The sequence below is a fragment of the Crassostrea angulata genome, chromosome 3, assembly GCF_025612915.1.
Source record: "Crassostrea angulata isolate pt1a10 chromosome 3, ASM2561291v2, whole genome shotgun sequence".
Classification (NCBI taxonomy): domain Eukaryota; kingdom Metazoa; phylum Mollusca; class Bivalvia; order Ostreida; family Ostreidae; genus Magallana; species Magallana angulata.
The window spans coordinates 6417692-6436406 of record NC_069113.1 but is presented as its reverse complement, the minus strand read 5'-3'; the positions used below and the strand labels follow the sequence as shown (position 1 = coordinate 6436406).

Here is an 18715-nt window from a genome sequence, read left to right as displayed (position 1 = left end):
TGAAGGAAATCCGCTCTGACCGGGGATCCAATTTTGTGGGAGCAACTGAAGACCTTGATGTCAACGTCATTAATGTGGAAGACAATCCTGTTCGAGAATTTCTGTACGACCAGAAGGTGACGTGGATTTTCAACCCCCCACATTCCTCCCACATGGGTGGAGTGTGGGAGCGGATGATTGGCATTGCGAGGAGAATACTCGACTCTATGCTTATGGACTTACATTCAAGACATCTCACTCATGAGGTATTGACTACTCTAATGGCTGAAGTATGTGCCATCGTGAATTCTAGGCCAATTGCACCTGTATGTTCTGACCCTGAATCTCCAGTGACCCTCAGCCCAAACATGTTACTTACACAAAAGTCGGGAGAAATTTCAACAAACTTTGTACAGCAAGATATCAAAGATTTGTACAAAGCACAATGGCGGTGCGTTCAGCACTTGGCAAATATTTTCTGGGACCGTTGGAAGAAGGAATATTTACAAACGCTCCAATCGAGGACCAAATGGCAGTCTGTGGTTCCAGATCTATGTGTTGGAGACATTGTACTTCTTAAAGACCAGACAACTGCACGGATCGAGTGGCCGATTGGAATCATTACCAATGCTATAAAGAGTGTCGATGGCCGGGTCCGCAAAGTCCAAGTCAAGGTATCAAGAGATGGGAAACCAATTGTATACACGAGACCCATATCAGACATTATTCTCTTAATACATGACGAGTGACATTCTCATGTTGTACTGCAATCCACTTAGTTGCCAAATGTGTTCATTGTAATCATTTGTTTGAATATGATATTATAATATATTTCAAGAAGAAATATGTCACTATACGGTTTAATGTATTATTATTGTTTAAATGTATAAGATAATAGTGATATTTTCAATATCAGGTGGGGAGTGTAGTGGAATTCATTTGTTACATTAATTGCGCTCCATACATGCGAGCTAGTATTATCTCCCTTTTTTGTTATGCACCACGTGTTGAATAAGAAGCTTTCCATTTTGAAGCTTGTGGGCCACTACAATGTATGTTTTTGTTGTTTTATATGTGCTCCTAAAATGTTTAAGCTTATGAATACCTTATATGATAGTTTTTTCTTTGTAAACTTTACTTATCAAGAAATTAACGGTCAGCAATGATGTCAATATATTATTTGGATATAGTCTTTCCTTGTGCAGTTTTGAGTATTGTTCTCATATATTTCACAATATTACACTGTCAGAATGTTAAGAATTACATATATTTCAAAGTAAATGTAGGATTTATCAGTTTCCCTAGTCCAAGTATTTTCCAAATTTTTTATGTATGGAACGCCATTCTTGTCATCAACAGTACATGTGTGAATTTATAAGACAATTGTTTAAATGTGATTTTTGTTCTTTTGTAGCTTTTTACCTGCTTTATTCAATAAACCATGAAATGAATAAACTGGTTGAAACTTTCTGTATCAGAGACAGAACAGTATGTACACCTCGAAGACGCTTGAAATAGACAAACAGTCATCAGCAGTTAAAGAACTATGGTATCCTCATATAGTTATTAAGTAGCAAAATCACAACAGATTTGTCCCTTAAACACAACATACAACAAAGACCACAAGACCGTAAAAGCAAGAGTGTACAGAGACCAAGTATTGGTAATCAGATTTCAAAACGTAAACACAAATAGTCAAAGGTAAATTGAGTGTTAGGTCATTTACAATGTTCTCTTGTTAAAGCGGTTTTGTCAATCTAACAAAAATATGTTGTTTTTTTAATTTATGCAGAGAAAAATTGAGCTAAAGTATAAGAATTTCACATGAATATATAAAAACATACCAGCATGCCATTCTCGTCCTTCATTTTTTTCTCGTTGCTCAAAGTGAAAGTGCCTGTTGACAAGACCCACCCCGTCGAGTTAGACCCCTGGAACTGATTTTCAGATCAAAACACAAAATCTTTCAAATACATGCATACCACGCACCGTTTAAACAAGATGCCACATCGCCTACCTGAGTAACAATAGCCCTAATATAATCAGCTTTTATTTTAGTCAATACACAAACGTCCCCCAAAAACAAAATAAAACAAAAACAACAACATCAACAAAAACAAATAAACAAACAAACTTGGATAATGTAGTAGAATAGATGCTTGTATAATAGGGTTTTCTATTTTTTCACTATATATTCTTATGTTTAACATTTAGCTCCTTTTGTAACGGGATGATTTTTTGTCCTGTCACATTTGTATTTGAGAAAATTTTAAGATTTTTCTATATATAATCCTATGTAAACATTTGACCCTCCCCCCATTCTCCCCTACTGTAACCCATCTTACCCCTATATATGGATAATAGATTTAAGAGAATATTTTTTTAAGAATCTTCTTCTCAAAAACAAATTGGCAAGGAATGATGTAACTTGAGTGAGGAATATCTGGAGAATACCTTAGGATGCTTTCAAATAAGTAACAGTTTTATTAAGACTTAGTACAATACAGAGAATATCAAGTTGTTTATATTGAATGATAAATTAGTATTGGTGCATCTCCATCTTAATGAAATGTACAAACAGCCATCACGTGCACAACATGCATTTTTTAGCTATGATATTCAATTAATAAATTCAGGTCCCACTATGTCCTCCTTCTGTACCCAGATTGGATAATATTTGATCCCAAAATCCCAAGAAAAACTTGTAAGTTTCAATCTTGTGGAAAACATCCTTTATTGAAATGCTTTCAAATGTTGCCTAATAAATGATCTCATATTTTTCACTTTAAAACCATAGTATTTGATATCAGACTGTTTACATAAGCTTCTTTAAATAAAGAAAACTGAGTTCAAATAATAACCCACACGTTGACATTTTTAAGTGATCTGATGGTTATTACGTTGTAAAATTTGTAAATATGAGCCTGCATTAATTAGAATAGAAGCCATATCGAGTCAGGGTTCAGTTGAGGCACGCACACACACACATTCGACAGGAGCGGTATAGGGTGCGAGGTGAGTTCAAATGCTCGAATATATGACAAATCGGTGACATTAATATGTGTGGAAAAAACCCTCTCAACTATTCAGTCAATCAGGCAAAAATAAAAATAGAGATATATTGTAATATTTAAGTTAAAAGTGTGGATCTTCACTCATTTTATCTGACTGATTTGTTGCATTTTGTCTATTCATATAAACTAAAAGCAAATGATAATTTTCTCTCTTTTTTGCGTTATTACCTTATGATTTTGTTTTATCTATGATGGAAAATTTCCATTAAGAATACAAGGATATGTATTTATCTTCTAATAGTACACAGGCGCTTGATCTCAGTAACTCGGTCATTGATAACCTTATTTGGATAAACTTCTGATGAATTGAACGCGTTTGAAGAAATAATTGTTTTGAAATATCCTCATGATGCTTCATGGTTGTTTTGCAGTCAACAACATTACATCTACTGGTTGCTGCAATTTGGAATAATATATACAGTTATAAACTAAAAGAGTTCTCAATGTCTTACTTTGGAAAACTAATATACTAAATAGTTTTTATCTGATACTCAAGATAATGTACCCAACATTCTTTTATACTATTAACGTTTGATGTGAATTTTAGCTCACCTGGTAAATTAAATGGCCTGTTACTTGATCACGGTTTGAGTGCCTTTTTGACTATCTGTATTTCAACTCCTTATTGAAACTTCAACCAGACGTGGTACGTAACATCTTTTGGTGAAGAAATTTCAAGTTTATTTAAATCCTAAAGACCCTGAAAGAAAACAAACCGTTAATGTCATATTTTGTCAGTTTTTTGGTACATAAGATAGTTCATAAGTTTGTTCAATCATCGACCGCGGAGGTACATATATATTAAAGGCTCGAACAAAGTTTGAAGATTGTAGATCTGGTGGGGAAGGGGAATTTCCAATTCATTTTGAAATATATAAAATATATTTACCTAAGATGCTGTGAAAGATACGTGAAAACACGTTACTTAACATAGTTAATTTATGACATAAACCCTAAAGTCAGGTCACTTTGGAGTTGGTAACATATTTACTTGTTCGAAGAAATACGTAGGGAAAACCCTTTCAGGAAAACTGAATATTCTTTAGAACGTGAAGACTTCAGACATGGACGCTTACTAGAATTCTTAGGAGATCAAGGTTATGTATTCTTTAACACTTTTTAATATCTTTTGCTCATCGTTTAGGAAAGGAGAGGTTCCAAATTTACATCTTACATTACTTAAGATCAGTGTAAAACGTTTTAAGTTTTAAATCTATAACCTGTAGGGTTCAAGAAAGTACCAAAACTATGGTTTAACATTGAAAGTTTTATTTTGAATAATTGCTGTCTGGGTTCAGAAAAATAAGCAAAATCTGATGCAATAGGATAGATACATGTACATATATAAGTACAGATAGATGTAGATAAAGAAACATGCTCTAGAATGTGGAAGCAATAGATATTTTAAAGATTATTATGCATGATTATTATTATTAGGCATAATAAAAAGTTACAAAAAGCCACATATTGATTACAGAAAGGATTCACTATAGCAAGTCCACATTCAAGTTGTACACAGCAATTGGGATAAAATGAAATCAGTTATTATCATTTCTTGATTTTTCATATTCTATATCCTAATTTACATGGATATAAAGAATAACTGTAGTTTCAAAGGACTAAAAAAATCCATGTCTTTGTGACTTCCTTATCTAAATAAGTTTTAATTTCACTCATTCTTATCTAATCTCATGATTTTTAACTTGAATGCATAGCAGAATATTTACATTTTCTTGAAAGTGAGAGGGATAGGATAAACAATGTTCTGAGATTTTTTTCGATAATGATTTAGACGACGTATGAAGGAATTAAAAATATGTTAATGAATACAATTTTGTATTTGATATCGTAGAGCTAGTTAGAATTATTTATTTATTTTTTAGACTGGTTGAACATTGATGCAGTACAGGTGAACAATTTATTCCATAGGTTTTTTGTATATTCAACTTAATATTAAATCTTTTACCATAATACATGGTTTATGTCTGGTTTTGACAAATGACTTAGTCTAAGACGCTTAGTGGACATCATGCATGGCCATCTCACAAGTTCAAACATATGTCTGTGCATAAAGTAATAAAGAGTACATGTTGCCATTGATGGCAACCTAAAATCATGCAAACCTACTGAATAAAGGTAAGTTTCTTAATGCAGGGGCACGTCTTGAACTTAATTTATTGAACTGGAAGGGGAAGGAAAATCAGAAATTTATTTATATCAATAAAGTAGTTTAAATAATCACATGTAGTCATAATTGTTTGAAAGGGTATTTAGATTGTATATATTTATCCGCACATTATATTCTATTTTACAAGATAATTAAAACTGATGGAACAAAACTTGGACGTCGACGAGATTTGGAGAACGTTGAAGCCATGGGGACGCTATCAGATTAAACAAATGTGTTTTATGTGGGCTGTTATGCTACCATGTTCACTGCATCTGCTGGCGGTGGTTTTCATCGGTAAGCAAATGGTGGGAAAAGACAATACACTTGTGGTAATGTCCACATACGGTTTTCCAGAAAACTGAAAACCTTCAGGTATTTGCGTGTGTTTTTATTAGAATAGTTTTGATTTACAGGATACAGACCCGACTTCCAGTGCGCCGAAATCTCGCCGGCCAATCAGAACAGTTCTATCAATTCTACTTATGATGTCACATATGACGAATGTTCGGTGATGATGTCCTACAACCAATCCAATTTCTCTCAGACGATCACTTCCTGTCCAAACGGCTACAAGTACAATGCTCACGACGACATCTCCTTTGTTACGGAGGTAAATGTTTAAACCATCAAGTTTCTGATGTGAGAAAATTGACAAGTTAAGATGAACGTCCAGTAGAAAAGTAGAAACTTTTCGACAATTTTTAAAGATCTTTTGCGTCTTTTTTTTCAACAGTATGTTTTCAAGTATTTTATTATTTCACCAAAATTGTCTTATTGCGACAAAATTGGTAGTATAAAAAAATCAACAGAATATAATAGAACGCCGATTGAAAGTGATATTATCAGACCGGCTATTGAAAGACAAGTACATATCTACCGTCATGGCGTCTTGACTTTTTCTGTTTTTTCAGTGGGGACTTGTGTGCGGCGAATCTGCCAAAGTGGACATTTCTCAGTCCCTCATGCTCCTGGGTCAAGGTGTGGGCGGCTTCCTGTGTACTGGTCTCTCCGATAAGTTCGGCAGAAAGACCGTGCACATCAGCTCTCACATCCTTCTCTTTGTTCTATGCCTTGTCACTGCGTTCATCCCCTCCTATATAGGATTCGCCATTCTCAGATTCTTCACTGGTATGGCTGTAGAGGTAAGCCCGTGTCTGTCAAGTAGAAATTATTACATGTAGTTGCAATGCTAACATTCATATTTGCAAAGGTGTTAATAAAACGGCTCGTTTTTTCGGGAACTGTCAACAAGGTCAAATGCAGAATATATATCTTAATTTGTTTACAGTAGATATTGGGCGTTAATTGTGAATCTTTGCTGTGGTCTAAAAAAACCACGATGACTGTATCGAAAAAAAATGGCTCTATATAACTTTAATGACGTCACATCGAAAAAATGCGCGAACCTTTCATTTGGACACTAACTAAATATAACTTTCCAATATTTAACTGGTTTATTGATTTACCATCATTTGGTCAATACAAGGAGTGGTTGTAGAATTAAATATGATACCGGTTTATCATAAACAGGGTTTGTTGTTGTCCGGCGTTACCCAGTATGTAGAAACACTTCCGATGGAGTGGCGATTCTGCGCAGAAGTCATTGGACTCGTCGCCTGGACGACAGGAATTGTGATGCTTACTCCCCTAGCTTACATCATGCAGACCTTTTCCTGGAGATACCTTCAACTTCTCCTGGCACTGTTCTCTGTGTACAGTCTGGTAGAATACTGGTACAGAATTATCCATCAAAGTAATGGTAGAATACTGATACAGAATTATCCACCAAAGTAATGGTAGAATACTGATACAGAATTATCCACCAAAGTAATGGTAGAATATTGATACAGAGTTATCCATCAAAGTAATGGTAGAATACTGATACAGAATTATCCATCAAAGTAATGGTAGAATATTGATACAGAGTTATCCATCAAAGTAATGGTAGAATACTGGTACAGAATTATCCATCAAAGTAATGGTAGAATACTGATACAGAATTATCCATCAAAGTAATGGTAGAATATTGATACAGAGTTATCCATCAAAGTCATGGTAGAATATTGATACAGAGTTATCCATCAAAGTAATGGTAGAATATTGATACAGAGTTATCCATCAAAGTAATGGTAGAATATTGATACAGAGTTATCCATCAAAGTAATGGTAGAATACTGGTACAGAATTATCCATCAAAGTAATGGTAGAATACTGATACAGAATTATCCATCAAAGTAATGGTAGAATATTGATACAGAGTTATCCATCAAAGTAATGGTAGAATATTGATACAGAATTATCCATCAAAGTAATGGTAGAATACTGATACAGAATTATCCATCAAAGTAATGGTAGAATATTGATACAGAGTTATCCATCAAAGTCATGGTAGAATATTGATACAGAGTTATCCATCAAAGTAATGGTAGAATATTGATACAGAGTTATCCATCAAAGTAATGGTAGAATATTGATACAGAGTTATCCATCAAAGTAATGGTAGAATACTGGTACAGAATTATCCATCAAAGTAATGGTAGAATACTGATACAGAATTATCCATCAAAGTAATGGTAGAATATTGATACAGAGTTATCCATCAAAGTAATGGTAGAATATTGATACAGAGTTATCCATCAAAGTCATGGTAGAATATTGATACAGAGTTATCCATCAAAGTAATGGTAGAATACTGGTACAGAATTATCCATCAAAGTAATGGTAGAATACTGATACAGAATTATCCATCAAAGTAATGGTAGAATATTGATACAGAGTTATCCATCAAAGTAATGGTAGAATACTGATACAGAATTATCTTTCAAAGTAATTGTACATTTATATACTATCAACTAACTTTAACTTCCCATAGCAATATAAATTTTAGATGTGTGTTTTGTTTCAGGCTCTTTGACGAATCTCTTAGATGGCTCATGGCAAATGGTCGTTTGGACGAGGCAGAAAAGGTGGTGCGGAAGGCTGCTAAAATGAACAAAATGTCTTTTGATAAAGTCATTAGTATCGTCAAAGCTAAAATGATTGAAATGGAAGCTCTGGACAAAGAAAATGGTTCTATACAGGTTGCATCTGACCCCGATGTTGTGGTTGAAACCTACATTCCTAAAAATACGGAAGTCAAGAAGTATTCAATGGCTGACATTTTACGGGATCGGTTGATTTTTATCAATTCTGCCATCATATGGTTCCTATGGTAACATTTTAAAATAATTTAATTCTGATTGTAATGCCTCATTTGATTGGCTAAACAAATTCATATATATCGTATATAACATAACTTGCCTACGTCATCACAATACGACGCGCGAGCGAAACGTATTAATCCGCTTGACGTTACGTTTAAATGTTGTACAAATTAACCTATTTTATCTAATTAATGGGCCTTATTATTTAATTTAAATAGTGAAATAATTAAATTATAAGGAATAAATTTAATTTCTACCTATGTTATACGAGCATAACACAACTTGGAATAGTTTATGCTTTTTTATAAACCGCTTCGGGATATATAAAGCGTAAACTGCTCCAAGTTATGTTATATCGTATAACATACAATGTAGGTAGAAATTAAATTCATTCCTTAACAGTTATATGAGTTTGATTCCATTTAAAGCAGTAAACCTGGTTCCGTTCAAATATAAACCTATAAATTACAAAAACAACAAATTAAAGGTTTTTTAAAAACAATGTTGAAGTTCCTGGTTATATACTGTCTAGTATTCTGATCAATTTTATAATTCTACGGTTATAATATTAAGAACTGACGTTGTTGTTACTCTACATGTATTTGCCTTCTGTGTCTAAATATTTTTTAAACTTCCTCAGTAAAGCTGTAAAGTGACAAATAGCAGTTTAGTTTCAATTTAAAATTGACTCTCGATCTGCTTGAGAGTGTACTTGTATCATGCTTTACTTTCTATGGTTAGTGTGGGTTTAAAAACAACCTGATGCAGTAAAAAAATATTTAAAATACTTGTAAACAAAAGCCGTCCCGAATTTAAGACGAATTGCAATAACTGTCACGAATGCAAGGATCATCGTTCATAACTTTAGCATCCAATAATTGATTCAGAATCCATTGTTCTCATTGCAGTTTGTGTTTAAGATCCCTCTCCGTCAACACAGTTATTGCTCTTGGTTTGTATTTGATTTTGTTTCTCTTTTGACCAGGGTGACGAACAGTCTAACGTATTACGGACTGAATCTGATTTCTACCACACTGTATGGAAACCGTTTCGTGAACTTCTTTCTTCTAGGCGCCATTGAATATTTCTCAGCCCTGACTGAATTTCTTCTGTTAAACAGGTAAAATATATATATTTACATTCTACTGTGTTTTTCCATTAAATTCTGTGACGTTCAAATGCCTCTAAATGCAACAAGTAGTCAAAGGTCAAATTGACTAGTTTTCTTATGACGTCACAAACGTTGAACGCTGTAAACTGCAACGTCACAAGCGAAAATCAAAGTTCACGCTTGTGGCTGTTACTGTGGCTCTTCCATTTATATTAACTTACCCTTAGGATAAGATCATAATTTTAAGGTATAATTCACATTTGCAGACAAGGCAAGAACTTAAAAAATGTAAATATAAGCATTAAATCATGATTTTTTGAAGTATACACTCTCATAACTGCCGCGGTGTGTGCATACAAATTTTCATAACGCGCTAACGCGCGTTACTCAATTTGTATGCACACACCGCGGCAGTTATGAGAGTGTATACTTCAAAAAATCATGATTCAATGCTATAGTAACCTGCATTTAGAACTTAAGAACACTAATATAATGGTTATCTAGTTGCATTGTACAGTAAGTAAAATGTTAGAACCATTTTAACAAAAGCTTGGACTTTGAGTTGTGTCAAATAGCAATGTGACGTAAGTGTGTCTATTTCTTTGCTGGCCACTCAGCCATGACTCTTTGAAATCAACAAGATTTGTCTGGCTTTTGAGCTAAGACTACGCAATCGATCATTTTAAACATGTTCTGATGCAAGAAATAGATAGCTTCGTCCAACCGAAAATCCAAGGTCTTCTTAAAATTGTTCTAAAAGAGGAAAATGATTCTAGCATATAAAAAATATTATTGTTTCTTTTAATACATACAAATGTAAATGTATAAAGTATTAAATTACAAATCTTGACCTATATTATAATATACAAAACATTAGAATGGATTACAAATCAATTAATTTTTTTAATTTTTCATATCTTTTAAACCATACAAATATAGAAGTACATATATGTACAAATGAGAGATTTAGCAATACGAATTGAAATTGTGCAATATTAATGAAAAATACACAATACAAATGGAAATAATAAAAATTACAGAGTATAAATGAAAATAACATTAACATTATTAACATAAAAAGTAAGATTTTATTGATACAATTTCACGAAAGCTTTGCTCAAGCTATTTCACAACAGATAAAAATCTTAACTTTGTATCTCGATTGTAACTCAACTAATGACACCGACATTTTTGTGAAATATCATAAATGCCTATCTAAGCCGTTCTAAACATTAAAGATTGGGAAAAAATGAAACTGAAGATGTTGAATTTCATTTTGTTGTTTTTTTCCTTCAGAATTGGAAGGAAGAAGACTTTGATTTTCCTGATGGGTATATCTGGGATATCTCTTCTAATCTCTACACTTATATCAACATTAAGAGGTATTTCTATCAGCGTCAATTACATTTATTCCACCTCGTGTGTGTGTTTTTTATCAATTGCTTATATTTTCTGAACGAGTACATACTTGTAGTGTATATAATGGGTACATTTCGTTGACCTGTGACTTTAAAAGGTGTAGATTTAGACGATTTACAATTTCCGATATTCGACAAAATTTAATGTTTTCTTTTCGTATTTTCTTATTTCTTGATATTTTTGGATAAAACTTGCCATACTTTAAATAATGAACTCCTTATTTATCAATCTGTTAGTTTAAATATCATTTTTTAGAACCGCAAACATCTTGTTTTGTGATTTTTATCAGGCCCCGAATTTGCCGAGTTTTTACGATCTACTGTACCAGTTATCGGCTTCGTGATAATAACAGTAAAATCCCTGTACATGTTGATTTTATACTCTGCTAAATGAAATTTGAATTATGCCCCTTGTGGGGTCAGACTAAAGTAGTCGAGGTTGTGATACATTATAAACAAAACTCATAAAATTATTCGTTTATTATCATACGGTAATTCACCAAATCGTACACTATTAATACATAATTGTGCAATCAGGCCTTCAACTGCGGTACGAATCTCTCGGAGAGTAATTTTAAAATTCCTTTTGTTTATACATGTCATATGTATTGATATTATATGTAAAATCAAAGGAGGGATATAATAACGTACCACAAAGAGGTAATATTCTATTTTTAACTTATTACGTCATTTTCCCCACTGCTGAAAGTGCAAAGATTGTAAATCAGCGGTAAACAATGATCGTTTAAGCTCATGTATAAAATATATTCAAGAAAGTTTTCAAGCAAACCTACTTTTCTTTATTCGAAAAAGACGACTGAATTAAAAAAGCTTGGGTTGTCCCGTGCTATAAACCCGAACTCTTAGTTTAGCCGATAACTGGTCTTAGCCGATAACTAGTACAGTACCAGTATAATCATGTATAATATTATGGTTCCAAAACCAGGGAGAGTGCACCTGTTTGGGGTGGAGATTGTTTTTCTTCCTCTCTTTTGATCCAAAACCACCCTACTTGTTTTTTTTTAATTTACTGTAGAAAAATAATGTCCCACCACGATTTTGAGATTTTACTGATGTGCATGTTTTACTTAGATGCCTCACTTACAAAATTGCTGATACAGTGTAGGTAGGCGGTTGATAATTTGCTGAAAAATACCGTTTCCCCTCATGTATCATGCATTTATCATGATGCTATAGGCGATTAATGGGCAACTGATAAAATTATATACAGCGAATAAAACTGTTCACGTGCATTTAAGTGTAAATAATAAGCTTCTTTTTTATGATGCTTTTGGTCACTGTTAAATTAAGGTGGTATGGGACATCTGTCGATATTAATGTGTATTAAAGTACATTATCACCGGATTAGAAATTTTCAAATTTTACTATACTTAACCAAAAATACGTTTCAAAATTTTTTAAATTCCCCTGCGTGATTCAAACTTATGACTTACAGGTCCGTAGTGAACTCTCAGACCCACTGCACTATACGTTGTTAGATAACAATTTTTCGAAAGAAATTATTTTTAAAATATACTTGATTTTATTGTTTACTTCGATAAATAATACGTCACAACATGGAGGTGTCCAATACCACCTTAAGTCTCTCTGGAAAAAGGAGACGCTGGAACATTTGATCTTACTTTAGGGGACAGTTCGGCTCTGGGCTACCTGGCGACGTCATTGGTCCTGGTTGGAAAGTACGGTATTACCGGAGCGTTCAGTTCCGTCTTCCTGTATACATCAGAGCTATACCCCACCAATCTAAGGTATTTGGCAATGTTGGTGACTAATTAGTACCAGGCCTATACATTGATATAATTATAACATGCAATGAAATATGTTCAGAACATTGTCATTCAGCAGTATATGAAAAAATACGTATAAAGAAACAGCATATATAAGATAAATAATTGTATTAAAATTCAATTATCAACAGGAATTCTGGTTACGGATATGCCTCTGTTTTTGCCAGAGTTGGTGGTGTTTTAGCTCCTTTTTCAAGTACTTTTGTAAGTATTACATTGTAACACAATACTTGTACAGTGCGTACAAAATTTGTTGGGAATGTTCTGATGTACACAAAGTACAGTAATGTAATTGTATAACTGCGACAAATAGAGTTCATATAGGTAGAAATAATATACGTGTGCATATTTAAATAATACAGACATCGCAGTTGCGTGGTCAGTTTCAATGTTGGTAAGTTTGCAAAATGTTTTTAAAATCCAATTCTATCTGTGATAATCCAATTTTGAACAATGCAAGTTTAAAATGGCAGTTATCAACATATAAATTATAGAATTATATTTTTAATTGTCAGGTTGGTGATTATGAAGATAAGATCAGCACAGTTGAATAGTACACGACCAATATATATCTATGTCGGTAGTAATACGTGCGAGCATAATTTAAATATTTTTACTGACTTTTAGCACAGCTACGTGGCGTGGGGACCCGGTGTGGTATTCAGCACCATGTGCTTTCTTTCCGCCATTATGATATTTCATCTACCGGAAACACGTGGACGAGAACTTCCTACCAGTATAGAAGAACTTAAAATGTGGTATAAAGAACACAGTGGAATCCAAAATTCTGGAACCAAAGTTAAAAAAGAAATTGCCCATACATAAATGAAGTTAATTACACAGTTCGTGGAATAAATTAAATTAAATATGCCACTTTTTGTCATGTTTTGTTCACTTTTATCTTTTTATAAAGACACGCATGTGCACTGAAATTACACTTCAAACACCCCCTCTGATTGTTTGTTTGGATACTTAGCACTAAAAAGCAGCTATAAAGAGTCTTGACATTCTCATATAATACTGTTGGATATAACGGTGCAAAATCATTATGAAGAGCGAGCCCCTAGGGTCAACATATTACAGAGAGCACACAAAGAGAGAGCCTTGAAAGATCAGTCAGAAATTTTAAAACGCATACAAAAATATTAATATTAAAACATAATGTCCTCTTGCTGTGAAGGTGAAGTGGTCATCAAGTTTCTGAATTAACATAGTTTCCAAATGATGAGATTCCGTCAGATTAATTAAATCATCGATTATTCTTTTGATAGTCGAAATGGATAGAGACATGGGTGCAATGCGGAAGTCGGTGTATATTTAGGGACCAATAAAGAAAGAATATTGATACCAGTATCATCATCATTACTATCGAAACCCGCATCACGTGAAATATACATATAGAGATAGAATTCAATGAAAATAAAACGGCATGGCGAATATAAATGTCGTGACCATTTCAATAGATATATACGTAGTTCATTATTATGTATCATAACTTTTAGGGACCAGGGTTTTTCTGTTAATGAAATACGACCACGCTCTTTGAATATATTGAAATAAACACCCACATAAACATTAAAAGTAAGCTCGACATTTTCTCATAACTTTCATTTAACAAAGTCACACAAAAAAAGAATACACTCAGCTCACATCAACTACTGTAGAAGCAGAAATATTCGTTTGGGATTTAATTTGTTTATTTTCGTTGGTAGTGCATGTATTAATCAACGAAATTAAATCCATGACGAATTATTAACGTCAGCATTCATAAATACAGAGTTGATACGCGATATATTTTTGAGACTGCGATATGAAGAAATTAATCAGGTTTAAAAACAACGAATTTTTAACCCAATTGCAAAGAACATAATCATATGCTTTTACAGGATTTTATAACAATGATCTTTACTACATCGTGAGGTATGGATTTTTTTTATCCATAAACCACATACCCGATAATTATACCAGTTACATTGTTTTGTGATATTTACTAAATCAGGATTTCAGTGCGTGTTGGGGGAGGGAAGGGGGGGGGGGGGGGGCAAAATAAAAAACAATATACGAGTTACCGTTCCTTTCCTTCCGACCAGTTATTGTAAGCTGTCAGAACGTCATATCTTGCATAAGGTATACGTCCTTTTGTTCTGAATCTCATAGAAAATAACTATGGACGAAAGGCAGGTCGGCGATTTACTGCAATTCACGTGATGGAATCAATATATCTGCAAATTAATTATTCTCTTTTGAGAAGTGGACAGGCATAGCCAACATCCACTTCTCTTCGCAAGTCTTCATATTTTGATTTTGGAAAATGTGTAAATGTGGGAACCAAAGACGGTTTCCGCTTCATCCCATGTTTCGACTCCAGTTTCCCTGAATTTTCTTAACAGACCTACTATTTCTACATTTTAAACATTATTGCATCCATATATCAGAAAAAAATCAACAATAACCTGCTGTCATATCATTTTCTCAACTTCTACATTCCGGGTTTAAATTATGAGATCACTCGCTATATAGGTATTATTCTGATTGTAGATTTTAGATTAAAGGTATTTTTCTTATAATTTACAGAGGTATATAGGACGGTTTTACAATTTAAGACAAATTAACAAAATGCATACGACAAAGTAAGTAACTGTCACATGAAACAATGAAAATTCTTTATTTCAAAGTTTCTTGTATGCTATATTAATCAATGTTCGTTTTAATGTTTAAAAACGGATGTAGAGCAAAATTTGTCACCTAAGAGGTGGCTAAAAAGGGGGAAAATACCACACTGTAATTTTGAGACTCGATATTTGTTTGTACATTGTAAGATTAAGTTGATTAAGCTACGTTTTCAACATTATTGTATTAAATAGGTTTCCAATTTTATCCGAAACATAAAAATTTAATCTGCGCTGACCTAGATAAACAATGTGATACACAAAATTTAAACCCGGGATGTAGAAGTTGCGAAAACGAGTTGACAGCGGGTTAGTTGTGATTTTTTTGTGATACATGGATGCAATAATGTTTAAAATGGAGAAATAGTAGGTCTGTTACGAAAATTCAGGGAAACTGGAGTCAAAACATGGGTCGAAGCGTAAACCGTCTTTGGTTCCGACATTTACACGTTTTCCATAATCAAAATATGAGGCTATGCCTGTCCACTTCTCAAAAGAGAATACAAATTCACGGGAAACTTTAGATAGAAGAATTACATGCGCGGATCCAGAAATTTTTTCCAGGGGGAGGGTCAGACGGTTATTTGAGTGATATTCTTTGTAATTTTTTAATGTGATTTAAACAAAATTGGAATTTTGCAAGGGAGTCCAGACACCCCTGACCACCTCTCTAGATCCGCGCGTGAATTATACAACATTGGCATGCTCATTTTCTATCAGTCCGATTAAAACCACACCCTTTCTTCTTAAATGTGTGGGATAACTGTATACAAGAAAACTCAAATTTCTTTAAAAATGTCCAGATAGAAGCAGGTAGAATAATTATAGGTCTTCGGAAAAACTCATATAGGAATGCTTTGTATTCAGAGTAAGGGTAAGAATCATTATGTAAGAGAAGGGAAAGACCAACAACTTTTATTATTCCACAAGATCATTTATGATATACATGTACTAGTAGTCCCTCTATAATCTTACCTTTTAAACTACCGCGGCATGGTTACAATCTTCGTAACGTTGGTAACTTTAACTTTGTTATACCAAAGTCTGGGACAATTTCATATTACGCGTATAACAGGATTTTGCTATCAACTACATGTATTTAGCCATGGAATAATTAACACTGGAAACAAAATGCAATGAGTCCTTTTCATCCTTTAAACACGTGCTCAAAAAACAACCCGTTGAAATAGCAAAAATGTCAAAAACATTTATGAAAATCGCAAAGAAAATATTGTTCACTTAAATTTCAATTCAATTTAAGTGACACTTCAGTTTGTAACAATTGTGGACACACATGTGAAAATAACTTTCATTTTTTTCTTACCTGCCCATCTTGAAGTGATCTAAGACCATTGCGCTTTACAGTTTTCAAAATACTAGAAATCTCAAAAATCTCAATTCTGATCAAGTTTTACATGTTTTGATTTTCAGCGATAGACAACTTCCCTATAAAACTACCGGTAACTGCTCAATTTTTCAAGGAGTTCAACTCTAGATCAAGTCAACAAAAAAATTCTTATTTACTGTAACACTATGTTCATAATAAACATTTTGCATAATATTATCATACATAATATCTCAGTTTACCTAAGCACTCTCTTATTCTTATGTTGTATATTTTCTTTGCTGTATATTTCATTTACGATAATTATTCATATAATATTATTTTTTTTATTTTCTATCATTTATGACTTTTTTCTTCTTTTTTGTTTCTTTTTTTTTCATTTCTTTTTCCAAATTAGTTCGAATTCCTTTTCTGGTGCAATTACCTATTATAACAATGTATGTACTTATTACACTGCATACTTAAATAGAATTAAACACCAGTTATAACTTTGATCCTTGGGAAGAGGACTTACATAGACATTCTAGAGGACTTAGATTGGCACTGTCTGATGTCCAATCCTTTTATGTATCTATTTGCACAATAAAATATTTGTTAGATATAAATATCCAGACCTCCTGAGAATTATTGATAGCATTGTTGATCATTTGATCCAGACGGCGGGATATGACGACGCGCTCTTCGTTTGTTAACCCTGACCTTGGAATTTTTGTCTCCTTGACATCAAAATATTCATGATAATGAATTCCGTGATTCTGATGGATTGCAAAAACTGACCTAATTAGCCATTGTCTGCTTTATCTAAATTACTCATGTTTAATGGCGACCGGCATTTAATTTGAAAAATTCTCAACATGACAAAACAGATTTAAAGCAAAGCACGTGACTTAGCCCACACATCTACATCAATCAGGTCTAAGATCATAGGGAGGCATTAGCCATGAATTGCAACTCATTGTTACAAAACACCTACATATTTCACGCTGTTTTGCGGATTCAAATTCAGAGACGGTATTGTTGACATAAGCTAGGAAACTATGATCATGTCACGAAACTGCGTACTGTTAAGATGAATTGTTATTGCAGTTTTCCTTAAGCTTGAGTTATCGCACTTCTTTTATAAGGTGCATAATCAATATTCTTTATCTTTATTATTTTAACAACATCATTTACATAATAAAGTCAAGATAAATGGTACACATTATTTATTTTGAATGAATTTTTACGCTTAATCATGTACAATGTATACAGTCAAGCTTCCCTACCCCCCCCCCCCCCCCCCCCCCCACTACATATCACAAAGAGAAAAATAAAATAAACGACTTTAAAAATGTTTGTTGACAAGATATTGAAAAAACATGACTTAAAACTCCTTGAGAGCGATATAAGTGCATACTGGAACCAACATTTTAACTCATTAAAAAGGCGTTCATTTTTGTGGAAGGGAAAAACCCCATTTTTTGCAAGGATGGAACACAGTCAAAATGTGACCCTGCACTTAAAAGTTAAACAGAGGAATGCATGTGGAGTTTAAACAAACTTGAAGTAATCAACCATGTAAGATATTGTTTTTATCCCATGCAAATGTGCACAAGCCGATGACACGAACAAACCTCTACTGAAGTATGTATAAAAGAAAAATTAAAGTGCATTTTAAAACCACACGCCATCAAACAAATAACGGATAAAAGCAAGGTCTGCTGTACCCGATAATCTCTCCCCTACGTCACCGACCAGCGCGCCCCCTGTCGCCTACCACCCGACGCGGCGGGGGCTCTTGTCTGCCTTAACATAACTAGAGGGCAGATCACAAGATTTATGAACAAGATTCCATTTCCGCAACGTGATAACGTTTATCGTAATGATTTATTATTAAGTTCTGTCTTGAACATTAGCAAATTGTGAAAAAGCTAATTGTCTTTCAGGGACATTTAAGTC

The 18715-nt window shown here is 33.5% G+C and overlaps 1 protein-coding gene across 4 annotated transcripts; it reads left to right on the top strand.

The window, feature by feature from the left end:
- Positions 1–2915: 2915 nt before the first annotated feature.
- LOC128177201 (organic cation transporter protein-like) lies at positions 2916–13641 on the top strand. Of its 4 annotated transcripts, none has more exons than XM_052843797.1 (12): positions 2927–2994; positions 4937–4962; positions 5369–5517; positions 5637–5833; positions 6135–6365; positions 6754–6956; positions 8129–8434; positions 9412–9546; positions 10834–10919; positions 12604–12724; positions 12895–12967; positions 13391–13641. In XM_052843797.1, the coding sequence occupies exons 3-12, from the start codon at positions 5382–5384 to the stop codon at positions 13586–13588; spliced, it is 1686 nt and encodes a 561-aa protein (XP_052699757.1). In that variant the 5' UTR covers positions 2927–2994; positions 4937–4962; positions 5369–5381; the 3' UTR covers positions 13589–13641. The 4 variants fall into 4 exon arrangements, with proteins under 4 accessions (XP_052699758.1, XP_052699757.1, XP_052699760.1 ...); XM_052843799.1 differs by lacking the exon at positions 2927–2994 and adding an exon at positions 3448–3699; XM_052843798.1 differs by lacking the exon at positions 4937–4962 and having other exon boundaries at positions 2916–2994.
- Positions 13642–18715: the final 5074 nt, after the last annotated feature.